This window comes from Falco biarmicus, chromosome 11, assembly GCF_023638135.1.
Source record: "Falco biarmicus isolate bFalBia1 chromosome 11, bFalBia1.pri, whole genome shotgun sequence".
NCBI classification, from domain to species: domain Eukaryota; kingdom Metazoa; phylum Chordata; class Aves; order Falconiformes; family Falconidae; genus Falco; species Falco biarmicus.
In genome coordinates, this window is record NC_079298.1 from 9,650,773 (window position 1) to 9,671,053 (window position 20,281).

General features: G+C 44.5%; 2 protein-coding genes across 7 annotated transcripts in view; one reads left to right on the forward strand and one right to left on the reverse strand.

Moving 5' to 3' along the window:
* CC2D1B (coiled-coil and C2 domain containing 1B) overlaps window positions 1-14,337 on the forward strand; it is a 34,032-nt gene extending 19,695 nt beyond the window's left edge. For 4 of the 5 annotated variants that reach the window (XM_056355806.1, XM_056355808.1, XM_056355807.1 and 1 more), the window contains 11 exons: window positions 517-689; window positions 1,335-1,460; window positions 2,009-2,067; window positions 2,325-2,441; window positions 2,936-3,009; window positions 3,669-3,727; window positions 5,569-5,620; window positions 7,028-7,127; window positions 10,809-10,899; window positions 11,450-11,580; window positions 13,188-14,337. In XM_056355806.1, the coding sequence (XP_056211781.1) occupies window positions 517-689; window positions 1,335-1,460; window positions 2,009-2,067; window positions 2,325-2,441; window positions 2,936-3,009; window positions 3,669-3,727; window positions 5,569-5,620; window positions 7,028-7,127; window positions 10,809-10,899; window positions 11,450-11,569 (971 nt within the window). In that variant the 3' untranslated portion in view covers window positions 11,570-11,580; window positions 13,188-14,337. Of the gene's footprint in view, window positions 1-516; window positions 690-1,334; window positions 1,461-2,008; window positions 2,068-2,324; window positions 2,442-2,935; window positions 3,010-3,668; window positions 3,728-5,568; window positions 5,621-7,027; window positions 7,128-10,808; window positions 10,900-11,449; window positions 11,581-13,187 lie in introns of those variants that run through there. The other variant, XR_008824629.1, reaches the window with a different exon arrangement.
* A 1,824-nt stretch (window positions 14,338-16,161) lies between these two features.
* ZFYVE9 (zinc finger FYVE-type containing 9) overlaps window positions 16,162-20,281 on the reverse strand; it is a 61,612-nt gene continuing 57,492 nt past the window's right edge. For both annotated transcript variants that reach the window (XM_056355805.1, XM_056355804.1), the window contains exons 16-19: window positions 19,964-20,126; window positions 18,768-18,873; window positions 17,617-17,793; window positions 16,162-16,782 (exon numbers count right to left, since the gene is read on the reverse strand). In XM_056355805.1, the coding sequence (XP_056211780.1) occupies window positions 16,621-16,782; window positions 17,617-17,793; window positions 18,768-18,873; window positions 19,964-20,126 (608 nt within the window). In that variant the 3' untranslated portion in view covers window positions 16,162-16,620. The remainder of the gene's footprint in view (window positions 16,783-17,616; window positions 17,794-18,767; window positions 18,874-19,963; window positions 20,127-20,281) is intronic.

Here is a 20,281-nt window from a genome sequence, read left to right on the forward strand (position 1 = left end):
ACGAGAATTAATAAGAAACTAAGATGTCAAGGAATTACAAATAAGCAGAGGTGATATGTCTGAAGGTGCCTGCACGTTGGTTCATCTGTTGGTCTCTTTCTGACAGATCATGGGAGAGGGAATAAATGAGTACAGAAGATGCTCGTAACGTTCGCTGTCTTTTAGAAGTTAACATGTCAAGCTGAAAGTTTGAATTCAGCTTCTGCTTTGGGCAGTCAGGTGTACCAGAGTGTGTCTCCTGCCTGCAAATAAGGGGCTGTAATTACTACTGTGGTGCTTGTGAAGAGCTATGAGGTTTTTTGGTGAAAGGTGCCATGATAGAAGGAAGTTTGTTTCTTTTTCTGATACTTGAAATTGAAACTGGCCAAGAAACAATTCAGTGCAGTCAGGAGATGTCCTTATTTGATATCTGTGCTTCTGCTGACCTTTTTCTGGCTATAAACTGAACATGATAAATCTGTTTCAGGGACATGGCAGTGTCAGTTGAGTGAGAGTTGTTATACAACTGTTTTTCAGCTAGGGAACAGCTGGAATTTCTGGAGAACAGAAAGAAGCAATACATGAAGGCAGCTCTCAAAGCAAAGAAGGAAAATAACCTTGAGCAGGCGAAGACATATCTCAGAACAGCTAAGAGCTTTGACCTAAAGATTGAGCAAGCAAGGTGTGGGAAACCCGTTGATATTTCCAAGGTTAGTAGGACTGTTGGTATTCTGCTTAGTTTCATATTCTTGACATCTAAGTGCTTACTTCAAACAGTGAATGATTTAATAAATATTTCTTGCCACAAATTAAGTTAGTTTGCTCAAGTGATGAACCTGGATACTGAGCCCTGGACTGCCCCTATATTTTTGTTTTAGTTTTTGTTTCATTCGGTTTCCTCTGCTGCTCCTCAAGCTTACCAGATCTTGATAAAAATTTAGTCTCCATGAACCATTTTCTCCTTGGTTTACAATGGCATGCCTAAACCACGCAGCCTGGAAGTGTTCCCTGGCCTTAGGGTGTGAATGCATTTTAGCTGTGTCCTAACTCCAGTTTGGGATGAGGATCAGGTGCATGTTACACAGCGATGCCCTGGTTTCACTTAGTATTTGGGTAGATGGGGAAACAAAAACGTTATAGCTCTCCTGACCTGAATAATCAGGGAGCTAGGCCTGTAAGACATGTTGCAGGGTTTTATGACTTCAGCAGTTTTCGGGTAGAGGTTGGTTTGGAATTGCCTTGAGAAGAAAAACACCCCATCTCCCTTCACTGACCTTTCCATACATTCTGACTACTTTTTGTCTACTTCATTTTTTCTTATAAGGGCTCTGAAACGTGGTGTTCTTGTGTTGCAGCTGCCATCACCCCCTACAGATGATGAGGGTGATTTTATCTTCATACACCATGAAGATGTCAGACTGTCTCAGAAAGCAGATGAAGTATATGCACAGCTCATAAAATTGCTGAAAGACCAACATGAGGTGACCATTCTATCTTTTTTTAGAAATGTTTTGTTGGCTTTTTTTTACATTTTTTTTACATTTATCTGGGTTTAATTGATATTATAATCCCATTATTGTTTCTGTGGAGTCTTTGTTTTCAGTTTAAAATATTTTCGATTTTGTGTGTTCTAGAGTGGAAAATTTTAAGACTTGGATTCTCTGCTAGTTGAAGTCAGAGGGTGTGCTTGGAGGCTTGGGACTCAAATTATTACTATTAAATAAGAGCACTCAAGCTTAAAATAGTACCTGAATGATTAAGACTAGCCCTTGGGTGAACCTCATATCTAAAAATTAAGTGATTAAAAAGCAATAGGGCAGAACAGCTCAAACAAATGCTGTGCCTCAGCTTTGGGCTGTAAGGACTGGGGGTGGAGGCAGGGGGTGGATGTTTTTGGGTGACTTGGGAAAACTCTTGGCTTTTCTTCAGTTAGGTTTTCATCAACCTCAAAACTCTCTGCCAGTCATGAATCTGTGTGTAAGGATCACTGAGTGCATCTGTATTTGTTTGGTTTTGTTTCTGTTGACAGAGGTGTTTACAGTATTCCAAGCAATTCATGCATCTGGGAAACGTAGCAGAAACTACTCGGTAAGGCTGGCTGTTAATCACTCCACAATGTGGTTATTTCAGGTTTGGGTCCATCTGAGGCCCCTAAAAATGATGGGGTTTCAGGTTGGTAAGCTTCTCAGTGTGGGGAAGTGTCGGTAACTGCGAAGCCTGCATCTCCAGATTGCTCTCAGACCTGGGCTGAGGCTTACTCTGCGGCCTGTGTCTGGCAGAATGCTCTGTTTGATGTTCTTGTGTGTGCGCTTAGCATTTCTGTTGATTGTTTGCCTTTTCTATAGGTTTGAGAAAATGGCACAAGGCTGCAAAAAAGACATGGACATCCTACAGCTCGCACGAGCACAAGGAATGGATCCTCCAAGCCATCACTTTGAGGAAAGAACCTTTAAAATGATAAGGTGTGGAAAAACGAAGGGATTTCTCAGGCAGGCTGGAAAGAGCTTTCTGGTTTCTAGCCCTTGTTTAGGGAATTGTGGGCTTCAGCAAGCTCGGGTGGCCCCTAGGGTTAGGCGCAGCATTCCTGAAAGGACACTCTCAACAGCTTAAATACAAAGAAGTTGTTCTCTAACTTCTTGTCTGGGTTCTTCAGATTTCAAAATCTCTCCAGCTTCATCACTTACGTTCTGCTACTTCAGCCAGTGTTCCTTCCTCTGTAATCCTCCCTCAATCCTGTGCCTTTAGGCTTTCTTTGTGGCATTTTTCACTGTACCTCAGAGATGTTTTTATCTCTGTGCTCTTTCGTTGCTCTTTGGTAATTTATGATGATGATCTGTGTAGGAGTGCACTGTTGGAAAGGGTCTGACAAATACCAGTGGCATCCTGGTCTGGCAGTGTATTAGGTGGTGGTGGGCTGCTGGGTTGAATGTGGTTTTTTGTCTTTATTTTTTCACAGGATATTTTCTGAGCTCAACAGCACAGAAATGCACCTTCTTATTGTCAGGGGGATAAACCTACCAGCTCCACCAGGTGTGTACTCGAAAGGGCATGTGAACTTTTTCCTCTGAGTAGGTAAGGGAAGTAGAGGGGAATGAGATTTTTCTACCTTGAAGGACCGCTTCAGGAGTAAGACTTTTGTAGCCAGCACTCATTAAAACAAAATAACCAGGTTTCAGGCTCAAGCCTCCCAGAACCTTTAAACATATTTTAAAAAAACCCAGGAAAGTAAAAAAAGAATCTGGGTTCCATCTGGACAGAGGGAAGAACTTTAAATTGTCCTGGGTTTGCTCATAACTGAGCCATAGTTTAAGTTTCACATTTGTCTCCTATTTTGTTACGTGTGCCTGGCTTAATTCTGCACTACCTTAATGTGTATTGACCCTTCAGTAGACAGGAGTTGCTTCTGCCAGCATTACTGCTTTGAGTCCCTTGTTTCTGGGAGTTTGTAAACCATCTGCGCTAGACTGTCTCAGGACTGACAGCAGCATTAAGAAAAGTAGATGTTTTCCTTGAGATGCCAGCTGTCTATGGATTATGGTTTGATGGATGGGGTTTTCAGTCGTCGAGAGACAGCTCATGAGTCCTACTGAAAATCAGTGAGGTGCTCTTGAAAATCCTGCTCGACATTACAGATGCAATTAAAATATCTGTATTGACTGTTTGGATTGGCTGGTTGTTGTCTTATTCAGGTGTGTCACCAAGAGATTTGGATGCATTTGTGAAGTTTGAATTTCAGTACCCAAGTGCGGTGAGTGTGTGTGATTGCTCTTCTGTTCCTCGGTCTGTGATGCCTTCCACTGTATTAGCTTGTGAGGGCTTCAAGGAGGGAGCGCAGGTTTTCTTCTAGAAGGGGAAAGCGCTTCCAGGCATACTGCCGGAGTTTATTTTTGAAACAGAAACTTTTCCTGCGAACTAGAACTGCTGAATTTGGTTTCTGCACGTTTGAGCTTTGCTGCACCTTTCTCTTGATGTTCTCCACACCTTGCACTTAGTGGGGTGGTGGCTGCTTCAGGCTTGCATGTTCTCTGGCTGGCTGACCACCAGCTTACTGCTAAGCAGCGCCCACAGGGCTAGGCTGTGCCCACCCTTCCTCCCTGCAGGCGCCATGCAGACCGTTTCCAGTGATTGCAAAATCGGTAGAAGTTTATTTCTTTCAAGGGTGCAAACGCACCGGTACCTTCCACCATACACAAGGGCCTGCAAAGTTGTCGTTAGGGGAGAGGGGCCACCTTAGATGTGACCTCCCTCTTAAGTCCCATTGCTTTAAGGAAACAAGCTTTTAAAGGGATTGCTTTTGGACATCTCTTTTAATTACAGAAATGGATTGAAAAGGTTAATCTTTGTCATCAAATAAATGCACGTGACTCCTAGTGATTTAATTCACAAACATATGTGTGTGTATCTGGAGAAAGGACTTGGGCCATACAAGTTTCTTGACCTTACTAATTAATACTTATGTGTATGTGCATGTATAGATGGGCATATACACATGTATGTATATTAAAAATATGTGTGTGTGTGTGTGTATATATATATATATATAATCTTTCCTTGAAACTCCCCAGCGTCATCCTGTTCCCCTCGCCTTTAAAAGCAGTTTCTGCTCTAAAAAATACTGGAACCAGTGAGCTGGAAGGGCTTCTGAGGAGGGCTGCCTAGTCTTGCTGTCAGTAGGGGTGCTGGGGCTTCTGCTGCTTTCTCTGTAGAGCAAGACCAACCTTTGCCCTTACAGGACTAATCCTTAGCCCTGTGAGAGTGCAGAGGCCAGATTTTTACCACCCAATACATTACTAAAATAATTTCAGTTACCTGTGGGAAATCAGCGATGGTCAGATGAGGTTTGTGTTTAGGTTTGAGTTACATGAGGCCTTAATGCAGGAGTCCCCCCAGTTACGGTGGCTGGATGAAGAATTTGCTGGGGAATAAGAATCAACATGGGTTGCTTTCAGTCTATTTTTCTTTGTTTAAAAAAAGTCAGATCTCAACTGCTTCGCCAACAGTCAAATCCACCACCTTTCTCCTTCATAGCTGAAATCAGTTTTGCGAAGTAGCTGCAATAATTAGGTCACGTTGCCCTTGTTCAGTCCCCAGAGATGGAGTTTGTACTCCGCTTTAGGTTAAAAGTTAATTCATTTTGGTGGCAGATTGATTGTCAGGCAAAATAATAGTAGGGCAATTCCCTGAATGATTTGTGATGAATTCCTTGTGTAGGTTATTATTCCAACTAATGGAGAAGGAACGGGATTGCTGTGTCCTGGAACGTGCGCAGTTTATCGTGTAGTTTAACAGCCACAGTCAGTAACTTTATGATGATTGGATTGAATTGAGTGTGACCATGTAGTTTATCTGTGGCTCTTACATTTAATGTAATGGTTTGGCTTATTCTTTATCTAGTATTATACTTATTACCACAATGACATCCAAATAGTTTAGTTCTGAATGTACCATGACTCTTATCAGTCAGATAACCCCCCCAAACCTCATGTTTCTTGTATAGGTATAAAAAAAAGTTGGTAATAAAAATGGTTACTACGCTGTATTTTGAAACAATATCTGATGGTTTTATGTAATATGTGTCTCTTTTAATAGGAGCAACCTCAAAAGAGTAAAACACCTGTAATTAACAATAACAATTCTCCAGGTTAGTACTTGTTGTGGGGCAGAGGGAAAAACATTGCACCTTTAGGAATCACTGGAGAGTACAGCCTAGTGTCGTACTGCGAATTGGGCCAGAGGGCCTGCCACCACCTTTTTCTGCTTTCTTACGAAAGGGCTTGTTGTAAGGTGAAGCCCAGCTGCACTGGCAATTTCTGCACCCTCATCCTGATATTGGTGGTAGTCATTGTGTAATAAGTTATGAAATCATGGAGTTACCAGTCATGCTACAGCTGTTGCTGTCAGCCCTGCAGGGAGGTGGGCCAGATAAATAAATTTTCTTTATTAAATAAGTTAAATTATTAATTTTAGTATCTCCATGGATCAGATCTTTTTCAGTCAGATTTTGTGTCCCGTGAGACAACAAAAATCATGACAGAATTGCCAAATCAGCTAACGTTCCTAAACCTGACAAAGCATCATTGCAGAAGTAAATTTGTTTTTTTAAGACAATGTGTCTCAAAACCAACTAAAATTCTTTTTGTACCTTTTGAAAATTACCCCCTTTGTACCTAGCCATGGAATACTGCTAGATTCATCATGCATTTTAGAATTAATCATCTTGCACTCTGAATTTAATTTATTGCTATATTATTTTTTCAATTCTTGCAGTAAGCAGCCATCTAGTTTCAAAACAACTTTGAATTCAGTATCCAAATTACTAGTTGTGAATTTATCTCAGAAGAGATATGTATAGAGATTTGAGTTTATGTATATATATTCTGTTAAGAGTGGAAGTCCTGAAGCTCTGATACTGAGGGCTCTGTTCCAACTCTTCCAATAAATTGATCTGCACTTGCCGAGCGTCCCTCGCTGTAATGTTTTGGGTTCCCAGGCTGACAAGCAGAGCTGAGTGTTCCTGGGCAGCACAGCAGATAAGTCTGAACATTAGGGGTACGATGTTGTGAGACCTGATAAAAAGGTATCCTGTGGCATAGTTCTTGTCACACTTACTAATTAAACTGGTGTTAAAACAGTATTAATTACATTATCAAAACACCCCTTCCCAGCCATTCCCACCTTCCTATGCTTTTTCCTTACTATTTTTACCTTTTTCTTAGCACAGACGCTCTTGTTTAATTCCTGAAAGACCTAGATTCTCCCGTTTTGGCTCTCCAGTAACTTGCTGTCACCCCCTCACAATGACTTAGGGTTTTGGCAGTTTGGTTTCTGTGCCTGTAAAGTGAGGATGGCCGATGAACTGCTGCACAGGGACACGACCTTGTCAATGACTGAAATAACCTGAGGAAGAGGTTCAGATGGGTGTGAAGTGTCTTTCACAAAGGGGCCAATAAAAGGGGAGATAAACAGAGGTCTCGGTACGTGTGTGTAACAGAGCGTGTGTAAGTTTTGACTCACAGCTTGCTTTCATTTTTCTGTGTCTTAACTGTAGAATATAACCAGTTGTTTAAGTTGAACATCAACCGAAATCACAGAGGTTTCCGACGAGCCATTCGGTCCAAAGGAATTAAATTTGAAGTATTTCATAAAGGGTAAGTCCACAGTTTGCTCTCTCCTCGTTGCTTCTCTGGTAAAAGTTGAAAAGGATGTTGTAGCCGAAATTTGTGAAGCATGATCCTTAGGTTAGATTTAGATTAGATATGAAGAAGAAATTCTTTACTGCGAGGACAGTGAGCCACTGGCACAGGCTGCCCAGAGCAGCTGTGGATGCCCCATCCCTGGCAGTGTTCAAGGCCAGGCTGGATGGGGCTTGGAGCAACCTGGTCTGGGGGAAGGTGTCCCTGCCCGTGGCAGGGGGGCTGCAACTAGGTGATCTTTAAGGTTCCTGCCAACCCAAGCCATTCTGTGATTCATTGTGAGAATCTTCCAAGATTTACCAAACACTGCTAGCAAACTGTTAAGACTGTCTTGGGAGAGAGAGAGACTCCCCTCATCTCGGAGATCAAGATGATGAGATGGATGTTAACCATGGGTGACGTTCAGGTCCTACGCCTAGGCTCGTTACTGATTTGTTCAAAATCGGAGTGGCCTATATTCACTAATCCCCGAGCTGGTTGTGGTCCATGACTTCAATGGGAAGTTAGATAACCTGGTTTTGTCTTGGTGGCTCTTTGTGCTATTCTTTGTTTCTATTACTGGGACATGCAGAAACGATCCATAGGTTCTCTGAGATGGTTTTCAAGTTGTAGATGTTTTAATTTGTGAGCTAAAGTTCTATTGTTTTTACTCCAGGTCTTCCATTTGCATCTCACTTGAAGCAAAAGCTCATTTTCTTACTCTTTCTCTGTCAATCCTGACTGCTCCAAGGCTCTGTTATTCAAGATTTTGTTAGAGATTCTGCCTCTTGCATAGAACTGTGAAGTGTTTACATTTGTTTAGAACACTTGGTTTTCCTTGTCTTTTGCATACCGTTGCGCAAACGGGGCATATTCTGTTCTCTTACCAGCTGGAACAGTACTTGTTTTTAAGGTCTGAGCTCAGGCTTAAGTTCACCCATTGGGAAACACTCCCCAGTGATTCATGAGTTGTATGCCAGCTCCAGATTGTCCTTTGAAGCCTTTTCAAAGATTAGCAAAAAAAAATCTGTGCAGGTTGGTTGCCTCTTCTTAGGGTTTGGAGGTTTTTTTGTTGTTGTTCTTAGAGCAGGAATCTAACAAGTTAAATAGGTGCTCGTTTCTGGACTGGGGCAGAGGGTGGCAGTCTACCCTGGGTAAATAGCCACGGGGAAGGAGAAAAAGAAGAAATGCCCACAGATCACCTTCCCCTTCTTCTCGGGAGAAAGGAGAAGATTTAAGTGATGCAGGCTCTTTTCTAAGGACTGTCTGCTCCCTGTCTTTCATTAAGACTATAAACGAATAATACTTCAGAAGTGCTTGTAGCTGTTGTGGTTTTAGGGTCTCTGATAGCTCTTTGACCATCTCCCAAGAATTACTTTCTCTCAGTGAGCAAAGGAGACTTGTTTCAGGTCACATATATTAAACTTCAGTTTAAAGGCCACTTTCAAGTAAAAACCCAGCAATGCATTTTTCCGAAGGAAAAGTCTCCTTAAACCTCTCCTAAAAGCTTCTGAAGATAAAAGGAGGTTTCCCCAGAGCTGTTTCTGAAGCCATGGCCTAGGGCAAGTTCACATTCTTCACTGCAAACCCCCTAGAACTGATCAGGGATGAATCGGTCTTTATTGTTTCTGGAAATGAAGAAGTGCTTTAAAAAATTCAGCTAGAAGAATTGCCGATTCTCTTTTTAAGCTCATGAGCGTGTCAGACACACTGCGGTACAATTATGTAATCCTTCTTCGTTTTAAGGTGCTTGTGAAGTAAGGGAAGTATTCTAGCATGCGAGCTAAGAAATTCTGCAGTTTTCTAAGTGATTTTGAGAGTCTGCTGTAGTCTCATCGATGAAGAATACCAAGTCTCATCTTTGGAAGGCTTTCTGCCAACAACATCGATGGGCACCATGTTGGGAGGCAGCGCTATCCACCCGTGAGGTGATACTGTCGTTCTTTACTGCAGCGATTTGTGTTGAGATGGGCAAACTGACCGATAAGAAGGAATCTGAACAGCTGCGCTGGAGTCTGTCAAGTCCTTCAGCAACAGGTTTTTGGAGGAGATGTGCTTCCTAGCAGTGACTCGCTGCACGTTCCGGTGCATTCAGAAGTAGTGCTCTTGCACTCTTCATCCCATCTAGAACTGTCTGAGCTCCCTGCCGTGAGCCTGCTGCAGCCTGGGCGAAAGGACCGTTGTCCTCCTAACCTATAGATGCTTGGGTGCATATATGAGCCATAGCATTCCTGGCACCGTTCCTGAACACACAAGCCAGAAATGAGGTTAGAGTCTGGGTGACAGGTTCCTTATACTACAGCGGATACGAGCCATTTGGAGAATAGAATTGCTTCATATGGACGAAGCAGTCATGGCGGTGGTGGGTGTGAGAAACAACCTTACTCCTTTTCCAGTCAGAGATATGAGACAGCTGTGTTTGCAGATGTTCACTCGGAGGCTGTAGGCGCCGATGGCAGCATCGGGTCTGTGTGCATGGATATATCGGTTACCGTGGCCACAGGCGGCGGCATCGTGAGGCTCCATATAATGAACTTCGCAGTTTTCATTGCATGTGTCCAGTCTTGTTTGGTAATACCTTAATATCCCTTACTGATGATAAGAAGGGTGGATGGTTTGGGGTTGGGTTGGGGTTTTTTTGTATGGTCGTTGGTTTGCTTGCTTGTTTTTCTCCTAAATAGAATGGCATGAAAAAGGAAGCTTCTGAACTCCCGGCAGGCTTCCTGTCTAGAACATGACAGGCACAGCTCGTTGGCCCTCCTACCTCCAGATTTTGTAGATTTTACTTGTTTATCAACCTTTTGGAGACTGATTCAGGGAAATGCTTGGATGCAGGCAGAGAAATCCAGTGCTTTGAGCTGACCACTTCCATGGAATTATTATGTTTCGGTCTTAGCTGTTGCCTTTTGAAGGAGTTTGGATGAGGATTGCACCGCCTGTCTCTATTAAGGCAAAGGTGGATGCCTTGCTGATAAAACTGTTAAACAGAAGTAACTGTAGCAGAGAAAAGCTGTTTTCCTTGCAGGATAGAAATGCTCTGTGTTTGATTTCAGCAGACTAGAAATTCTAAAACGATTGTTCTTGACTGTTAAAACTACCAGTATGAAGGTGAATCAAAACAACAGCTGAAACGAACTGTTCTTACTTGTTGAAATTGTTTTGATTTACCAAAATGAGGCAGAATGATTCATGTGACTTTTTCCTAATAAGTAGTTTTCCAAAGCCAGCATGTGCCTGTGAAATGTTTGTTTTTATGAGAGATGCGATTTCCTTAGGAAGTTTTTCAGCCTGCTGCGGAAGATTGCTGCCTGTCCTGGCTGTTAAGCCACTTTTCCTTGTCACCCTTTCCAGGGACAAAAGCTGTTGCCATTCCAAGTGCTAGTTTAGTGGATTGTTTTTCTTCACTACTGTCCTCATCTTTATATTTGGTTTCAAGAGAATAATTACAAAACTGGGTACTTCTGTATCTTGTCCTTGTGGTCTAGTTGACTAAGGGTTTGCCTCTCGCACCTGGTTTGGAGGGTTCTAGCAGCATGTCTTGACTCGCCCTCCTGGATGTGGCGATGGTGCAAATAGTGGTGAGCTCTTAGCTTGCTTTCTCTTTTAATGTTCTGAAAAACCTTACCCGTTCAGTTAAGGAAGGTTTCTTTGAAACAGGTCCTTCTTCAGGAGTGACAAGCAAGTGGGGACAGCACACTTGAAACTGGACAAGCTGGAATCAGAATGTGAAGTCAGAGAGATCATCGAGGTATGTTTTCTGGGTGAGGTGTGTTGTAGTTAGTACTAAGCCTTTGACTTGAAAGGGAAAATGAAGACTCACGTTGTATAAATGTGCTTGTATACAGCTGACTGTTTTGTACTGGGCAAGTTTGATAAGGAACGGGCTGTTCTTTGTTTTGTCGTCTCTTGAAGCTTCTCTTAGCTGTGGCCTTTGTGGTACTGGGAACTTCCTGGAGACTGTCTTCTGCAAATTTTCTGTCTCAAGCTAGTTTTCTTTGTCAGAACCAGAAATTCAGGTGATGCTCAAAAATATTTGCGTTGGTAGCTAACAGATCAAAGGTTTAAGTGAAGACTGCCAGAGTGGATAGGGAGGTGCTGTAAGATCCAGTAGGAGATACCTAAGTGGAACCTTTAAAAGAAAAGACAATCCCTGGGGCTGCATCACAGACCTGCTCGGGACATCGCAGCCCTTAGTGTCCTCTGAGCTTCCTGTGGAGTCCATCCGTGTTCCAGATCTTCTACTTTGACATTATCATGTGTATGTGCACTAATTGCTCTTCTTTTTGTGGTTCTTTCAGATTTTTGATGGCAGAAAGCCCACTGGAGGGAAACTGGAGGTAAAAGTGAGACTCAGGGAGCCCCTCAGCGGTCAAGATCTTCAAACAATTACAGAAAACTGGCTGGTCCTTGAACATTAGCTCTATCTGAGGTATGAACGCTGTGTCTAAAGCTGGTCTGGCAGAACTTGACAGGGCTACAGATAAACTCTGCTGGAATGATGTCTTTGGTTGACATTGACCTAATTACACAGCTCTGGCTTTAATATTTGTATTATCTTTGTATTTGTAGTGGCGAGCTGACATAATTTCAGAAATGAGGTTACAGGCTCCGATTAGTTTGTGTACCAAAAATGCTATTTCACAGTCACTTGAAATACGGGGAGAGCTTATAGCATCACCTTCGCTTAGGGTAATATTTAGAAAATGAGATTGATGAGTCCTTTCTAGGAGGAAGGGTGCCTTCTGTCCACCCTTATTGTTAGCAAAACCCTTTCAGAGTTAGCGAGGACCCTTCTTCCCCTACCAGAAGCTAGAGAAGGGCATTCGTTTGTCCCAGGAGAGTCTGCTTGACTTTATCTGAAAGGGAAACCATTGGAGGTAGGCTTTCTTCTGGTACTTGAGCAGGGAGAAACTGTACAGCTGAATACAGGCTACCTGGAGAAGTGTGCCAGGTGCCCGCTGTGCTCGCATCGAGTGCGGAAGAGGAGCTGTGTGCTGCCGCAGTGGCTCTGCACTAGAAGGGTGAAGAAGAGGCAGGCTTCCTCTTGTTGCCAGCCGCTACGGAAACTGCTTGGGTTTGGAGCTTGTCTTCCTTTCTTACACTCTGCTTCTTAGGTACCACAAATTCTCCCGTCTTAAAAAACCACTAGCAATCCTGGTGTCTTTTGAAAAGGGGATTTTCTACATAAAATTACTGAAAGATAAGTGCCAGCAGTCGTCTGCCTGGGGCATCTCCAGTCCAGCCTACTTTGATGTGTGTGTCTCGTGTTTGAAAGAAATTCAGTTTAGCTGGATGCAGTCACAGGCATCCTGAAACTTTGGTCCTCGCTCCTGCCACAGCGTGCAGGCGGCCTGCGGTCCTGGGACGTTACTGGCCAGGTGTGACCGCCGTGGTCCCTGCTGAGCCGGGGCCTCTTGCAGCGCAAGAGCACAGAGAGCCCTCTCTTGGACCCCGACCTTGCTGTACCAGCACGGACCAGACCTCGCCTTTCCTCATGGCAAACAGATGATGTATAAATACAGACTTTCCAACAGGTCACCCATCTTCCTCTGCTTCAGCTCGGGAGTCTCTGCGCTCCCTCCTCCTAGCACAGCGTTTTGCTTTGCGTTTATAAATGGCGGTTAAGCTAACACCAGCTCCCCAGCAGCAGCACCTGTGTGCCACACCTTCGCTGCCAGATTGTGTGAGGTTTTACAGGCGGAGAGGTCTTGTTTCAGTACTTGTGGCACCACAGGGATTGTTTTGTCGAGTGGCTTCTTCCTCACAGCCAGAGAGGTCAGTGAGCTGCCCGTGAGCTTCACACTGGGGCTGTGAGGGGCACGTTTGGTGGCCGTATCTGAGATAACAGCTTGGCCCTAGGCCGTCACTGGACACCCAAGTGTTTTCAACCACTAGAGCTTAATAATTTTGCTTCATTGATTTTTCTAATTGACTATCCAGAAAATTCATGTCGGCATTTTACGTACAAAGAGGCCATCTGTGAAGTACTGCATCAAGTAATTCTGTTGTTTTTTCTTTGTTTTTCCCCCCCCGCAGATCCATTGGAATGTTAAAAGGTGTGGGGTGAACGTACGTAGGAAGATGCTGCTAGCGGCAAGCACCAAAGATGCTAAACGAATGCACTACTGAACCTAACGTCTATTTTGATCACAGCCATAGTGCTTATTAATAACGTCAAGGCAAATGTAAGGCTCTGGAAATGTGCTGCTGCAGGGGATTGTTACTAGTCTACACAAAATAGTACTGCCTTAATGCGGGACTACCGACGTGGCGCCGGGATGAATGTGGCACTAACTATGCATAGTGGTGTGCGAAAAGTTTAGCCCTTTAACAATTCCCCGAGGCACTGCAAAAACTTTTCTGTCAAGTCACAGGTAAGACCTTCACTAGGATTCATTTTTGCAAGCGTACCAGCAGCCACCGTGGTACAGCGAACAGTCGGCTCCTGCTTTTTCTGTTCCCTCTTACCGAGGCCTGTTTGGGGCAGGTTTTTTTGTTTTTTCAAATAGAGGAGAGAGAACTGGGGCCGCAGCCTGGCCCTCCTCTGCACATGCCATTGCAACATGAAGTTTCAACGGGGTGTTGCCTTTAAGAAGAAAAGAATGCAAAACTTGTTAGCAGCAGGTGTTTACAGATCTACGTTTTTGTTCTGGCTACCAGTTGTCTGCCATGCTTGCTGCACTGCCCGTTCAGTACAGCCCAGGTACTGTGCCTTCATCCTTTTTCTTTTTTTTTTTTTAATTAAAAAAAGGAGGGGAAAAAAGTACACTAGACTGCTGCTTCCCGAAAGTTCCTTGTATTTTTACAAAAATAGGCTTTTACAGTTGTTCCAGGTTATGGGGAAAACGGCCACTCTGTCATGTAGAAAACTGGGTGATGACTATTTTCAGGAACGCTTTTGATCAGCATCATACAAAAAAAAGGTACCAAATATGTTTGTGTTTTCACATCTCTGCGAGCTACCAGCGACGGCTGATCTCACGGGAGGGGACGTGCCGGCGCGGGGGAGTCGGAGCGCACCTGCACCAGCTGCGTAGGGAGGGCAAGTTCAGAGACAGAGTCCAGACAAGAAAGGCAGCGCTGCCTCTGTCTTCCTGAGCAGATGAAGACAATACAGTGTTTAGTTTTTAATTTCAATAAATTTAATATACAAAACTACATGTCGAAAATAAAAATATAATATGCAGTTTTTTGCAGTGTTAACTAACTGAATTTTAAAAGTACAATTTTTTTTCTAAAACAAGTACTCATTTCTTAACAACATGGTAATTAAGGTCATTTAAAAGGCTATGGTTGAAGCAAACATGTCAGTCACCAGTTGATAGTGTTTTGCACAAACATAATCCAAACCTAAAAGACTTTTGGGGCAAAGGAAGAGAAGATAAAGATTTTTCACCTCTTTTTACTGCATTATTAAGCATAACAATGCAACTAAAGTAACTGGAAAGCCGCTGCTGTGGCCAAGCTGGAGTGCAGGCGCTAGAAGGAAGATTATTAGTTTATGGAACACTCTTCCAGATACCCAATCTTGCCTACACCACGTAGTGCTGTGCTGTGACCCAACGTGTGCGAAAGCAGCGTGCAGAGGGGAATCTGACAGTAGCCTTCGTCCTGCTCCGCTGCGCCCCTACGTAGGAAGGTTAGTGCGTGTGCAACAGCTGCAGCGTTGCCCAGCACCAAACACTAAGCCAGCCCCCGTTCCCAAAGGCCAGAGGTAAGGTTTCACTTTGCTGTGACACTTACCGGTGAAGCGCAGGGGTGTGCTACCTCGCGCCGGCCAGCTTGTACTGCCAGGTTGGACCCCAGTGCTCAGGCCTGCCTTCTGCAAGGGTGGGCTTGGGTGGGGACGGCTGTAATTTGCCATTTGGGATGCTTTTTTTTAAAAAAAAAAAAGCACTAGCCATTTATTCACAAGTGCACTCTGTACATATACTGTGCTGTCTTTCCATAAGATACTTTGCTACGTGGACAGTTACCTTTTCCTTTGCCCAGCTAATGCTGTATATATTTATTTAAAAAATATAGCATCAGGCTCAGAGGAGCTGTGCACTTCCCTTTGTATCTGAGAGGATGCCCGCGTTACAGCAAAGCCAAAATAATTCCGGCTGCATCCACCAGAACTGACTGCACGTAGGGACGATGTAACACCTGAGACACTGTGTTCACTTCCAGTTAGTACCTCTCTTCCCAGGTTAATTTTCTGCGTAGACAGGAGGAGAAACCTTTGCCCCTCTTCCTGCGAGGGACTCGAACGAGCTGCTTTGCGCGGCCATGGCTAAACAAACCAAACTCCCTCTCCTGCTTTCAGCTCTTCCCACTGGTTAGCAGCTTTCCACGGAGACAATAAGAACGTGGAACCACATTTCCTCTGGCCGAGTCTCACTTCCAGCTTCTCAGCGGCGCGGCAGCCATGAGCAGCTGCTTTCCTTACCAAAGCCCTCTCAGGTGAGACCAAGAGCACGGGGCCGGGTGCAAGTGTTCAGAGCTGACCAGAAAGCCTTTTTCAGCAGAACATGCAAAAAGAGCCACTCTATACTGTTACCACAGGTAAGCTTTTACATGGTGCTGCTAAGATGAAGTGCAAGCCGTCTTGTATTACGTGACACGAGCGGTACACTACAGCGTACAGCAAGGAGGAGACTTAAAGCTGCCCCGGGTGTTACTTGTCTTTAAAAAGCAGGACCTACTGGGGAGGAGGAATGAGATATAACTGCACTTTAGGGCTAATATTTCTTCTGCTTCAGACAGATTTGTAAACAAAGTACAGAATAGCAGAGTTGTTCTAGATTATAGAAATCTGCCGAGGTGATGGGTTTTTATAGTAAATACAGGAAAAAAGTAAACTCTAGCCTATTACACACACACACAACTGCAGTTTACATAATACCGCTTGCAGAGCTGCCTGCCCTTCCGCTCATTCGGACACATATACAAATGTAGGTTATGGCTAGGTAATCTTTCCATCTCTCTCAAGGGCTACACTCCAAACATATTTCAGCCAATAATCTGGTTAAAATAATGTAAACGTTACTTTTTAATGTCTACAGAATAACCACAAACGGCATTATGATGAGGTCAGCATGGAGGGCTCGAGTGTTGTTTCTTACATGTCCATCTACAAACAGTACGAGATTGGAGTTTCACTTTTTATTTACGCCCCAGTGATCTTTGCACCCGTTTGAGCATTTAGAGTACATGACCGTAAGTCTTTAAACATGAGCATTTTTCTAAACAATAACAGAAGTGTATTAGCTGCAAGGATAGCATAGCCATGTTGTAATATAGAAGCTGCCCTGATCCTCCGTTTGTTGACAATGCATAGAAGATTTAGAATTATGGAACCACTGTCCCTCCCTCCGCCCCCCCACCCCCAATAGTGTTAACAAAAGCTTAATTTTCCAGTTTTAAAGTGCAAATGATTCAGATACAACTGCTGCTGGAACAGGTCTGAACAGAAAATGAAGTCCTCTTATGAGATGTTTTCCAGAATATAAAAGATGAGCTCCATTATGACTGGCCCCTCGCTCAACTGACACGCCCCTCCATGAATCACTGGAACTAAGGCACTGTCCAGGTCATTCATGTATTGAGAGGGCAGTGGCTGTCCGTTGCTCCCAGCTTGATAACCAACCTAAAAAATACAAAGTAAGAGCGGGTTTTACAGAGAACAGGACACGAGGCTGCGAGTCAGCGGGCAGTAAGGGAAGGCGCAGGGGGATGAGCGGCAGGGGGGGCCGTGGCCTCTGCCTGGGGAAGCCAGGCGCTTGAACAAGATGTAGCAGGCACTAAAGCAGCTTTTCTGCTTGTTTTTGTTCTCTTATGTTCCTGGGGGCTGCCTAGATAAAATTAGCCTCGTTTTTTCTACTGCTTTGTCAAAGCAGATCATTTGGATCAGCAGGAACCGCACCCTGCGTTATCAGATTAAGTCACGCGGTATTTAAAAGCTGGTTGGTACTAAGAACACGTCCACTCCAGGGCAAGGCCAGCTGTCTTGCCCCGAGACCCTTATCTCTGCTTGTCGCTTTTGCCGTAGAGCGCTCTCGAGGGGCCCTTCCATCTGTTTCTGCCTTGGATTCAGTGGGATCTTTTAAGAACAGCCACGCTTGCGAACAGTGTTTTATGCTAACCCAAGAATACATTGAACATGCTCCGGCCTTTTGATGTCTGGTGAAAAGGCCAATTTCGTGCCTTCTCTGAGCGCGTGGCAGGCCAGCAACTCCCCGGGCTGCGCACTGACTACAGAGCAGGTGCTGGCAGCGGCACGTGGGGGTCAAGCCTGGTGTTAATGCAGGCGAGGCACAAGCTGCCTGCTCCTGACAGATGGCCCGGAGCAGCGCACAGCAGCCAGCACCACCTGGTATCGGTACCTCTTTAACCGAGAGAATGCCTGAAGCATTGCGTTCCCTCTACTGGGAACGAGCAAGGGCCCCACCCCGCAGTGAAACCAAAGCTATGCAAGACTCACTTGATCCGAGTCGAGTGTAACACGCAGCCCAAGCTTAGTCATTCCATCTTCTTTCAGCAATTTAAGGTGAGGACAGAGCGCCAAACAGAAAGCCTTCGCCACGTTTTCAGTCAGGCGGCTGTGGTCAGCTGGGTCACTCAGACCACTGTGTTGCTCATCGTTTTCCAGGAAAAACACCTGAAGGAAAGAGTTAACGCAAGGTGTAACACTGGGCGTTTCTAGACGGCACGGTTACAGAGATGCCGTTTAAATGCCTCTTACAAATGAAGATTTAAAGACGAGCTGCTCAGGGAAGACTAGCAACAGCCCCTGAAGACAAGCCACCTTGCGGGGTGGGGGGAAACAGCTTCAAAGGAAAGATTTAAATAGTCGTGTTCTCAAAAACCTTTCAGTTCTGGTCAAAAGCCTCATTATGGAAGTTCACTATGTATTGCACACAGTTTTTAATAAAATCCTGCTTTGAAAACAGATGTTAATTTCAGAAAATTCACATTTTTAGTAGGAGCCATCCCTGAAGATTTGTACTGTTCTCACTGAACTTGCCTCCCTTGAGGCCAGCTGACCTGGGGAAGAAGGGGAAGGCGGCAAGCTGCAGAGCGAGTAACTGGTTCCTCCTGGGCAGGCTAAGTGAAACGAAGAAATCTTCCTAATATTAATGCCTTTGCGTGCTGGCAGAGTCACAGGTAACAGCAGCTACGCAAGCAGTTTCTGCGAGTGACTTATGCCACAGCACTTTCATTTTGACTTACGACATTTTAGAAAAGGTGGCTCAAAATAACATTAAAAGTAAGTAACTATTAGGATTTGTCTGCGTTTAACACAAATGCAGATGAAACCAGCTGTTCCCTGGGGTAGTGCAGCAAGTGTATTTCCAATAACCGTGTGTGAGAGAGGTGGCTGATGCAGAGCAGGCTGTAGAGGCTGGTCGTGGTAGGGGCCAGAGCTGCCCATCAGTGGTGGGGTGTTTTATTCTGCACACACCATACCCAACCTTTCCTTGCCAGTAGGAAAGGTAATAGAGGTTTGTTCTGGAGAATTTGCTGCTTTAATTTTGGTGAGCAGGGAGAGCAGGTCGACGGAAGACGAGGCTGTAGTTACAATCCCAAAACACCAAGTGCTGGTTTACGTGCAGCATAATTTGGCTGACTTACCTCTGTCCACCGAATGACCTTTCCGTTTGCCTTGTACTCTGAGCCATGAAATATCTTCACACTTGTTATAGACTCCATCGATTTGCCATCAATAGGGCTTACAACACTGTCAAAGGGAGGGAGAGGGGTAAGTTCCAGCTTAGCAGAAGAATGAACAGAGACCGCTGCAGAGAGAACTGCACCTCAGCGCTCCAGCTGCCTTGCTGCAGGTTTGTTCATAACCGAGCGTTCTGCAAGTTGAACTGCGACTACACAGCGACGGACCCCATCAGCTTCGTGGGGCACAGACCAGAAGTGGCCCAAGGAACCGGTGATGTCGAATGCAGCTGCCAAGTGTGGTGACAGTGCTGGGCCTGGAGCTTCCTAGAGAGCGGCCTTTCTGGAACGGGCCTACAAGGCTGAGCAGGGTGGAAGAGCCGAGAGGCAGCACCGTCCCTGCTGTCCCTACCGCTGGCACCTGTCCTGGTCAACAGGCACAAACCAGGTGCAGGAAGGACCTTCCTGAAGGTTTTCAACAAAGCTTCGCACCAGAGCTGACATCTCGTAAGGTGCTAACATAGCAAGGAGGTGTTTATCCAGATAGGATTTTTATTCATTGGTAACCTTAGTGTAGGCCAGCAGTACCTGAAACACTACTAAACACAGCCCAGAACTCAATTACAGAACCTAAGACTGACCTGGAAAGCCTGAAACTACAGAAACATCCTCCTTTCTACATGCTGAGTCCTTAAATGTTTTACCTATCACAACAGTGATTTACTGCCATAAATACTTAAGCTGCCATATACACCTTTCTTTTGGCTTAACTATCAAGAGTCCAAATATACTCTCGATGTTCAGCAATTTTATTTCCAGCACTACTTAATGCAAACTAAACACCAAGAGAGCAAAGTAGCCACAATATGCAGGGTTCAGCACTGAGTGTTGGAGACAGATCAGTGGTTTCCAATAACTGCATATTCACAATGTCAAAAAATCCATAGCGTTGACAACTTCCTAAATTGATGCCCCAAAGCTCTGGTATCTGAATTCCATTTTCATTACATTTAATTTCATCTTATCACTCAAAAGAGAGGCACAGACTTGTGATTCCTATTGATCTGAAGACTGGTGCACCTTACAAGATCAATTAAAATTTTTGACAAAAACAGTCAAACCGTCACCATTCAGTGTCAAGTGATTGCTCTGCTACTTACCCCTTACTAAAGTTTTTATCATCTTCTACCCACTGAATATGAACATGTTCCTGAGGATCTTCAGCATCTACTTTGCCACAAGTGATGGTGAAGTCTTTCATCTCTCTCAAGGCCTGCCTCAACGAGTCCATGTTCTCAGCAGTTATCTGGACCATTACTCCATCTGGGGAAACAAGAAATCCTCGTAGGCCAAGATAAGCAATAGTGAACAGAGCCTATATAGAAAAAGAAATCAACAGCCTTCCTCTTGCAACAGAAAGGTTAAACAGCTATTTTTAAGTGTCTAGGGGAGCAACACTACCTAAGACCATTTCTGAA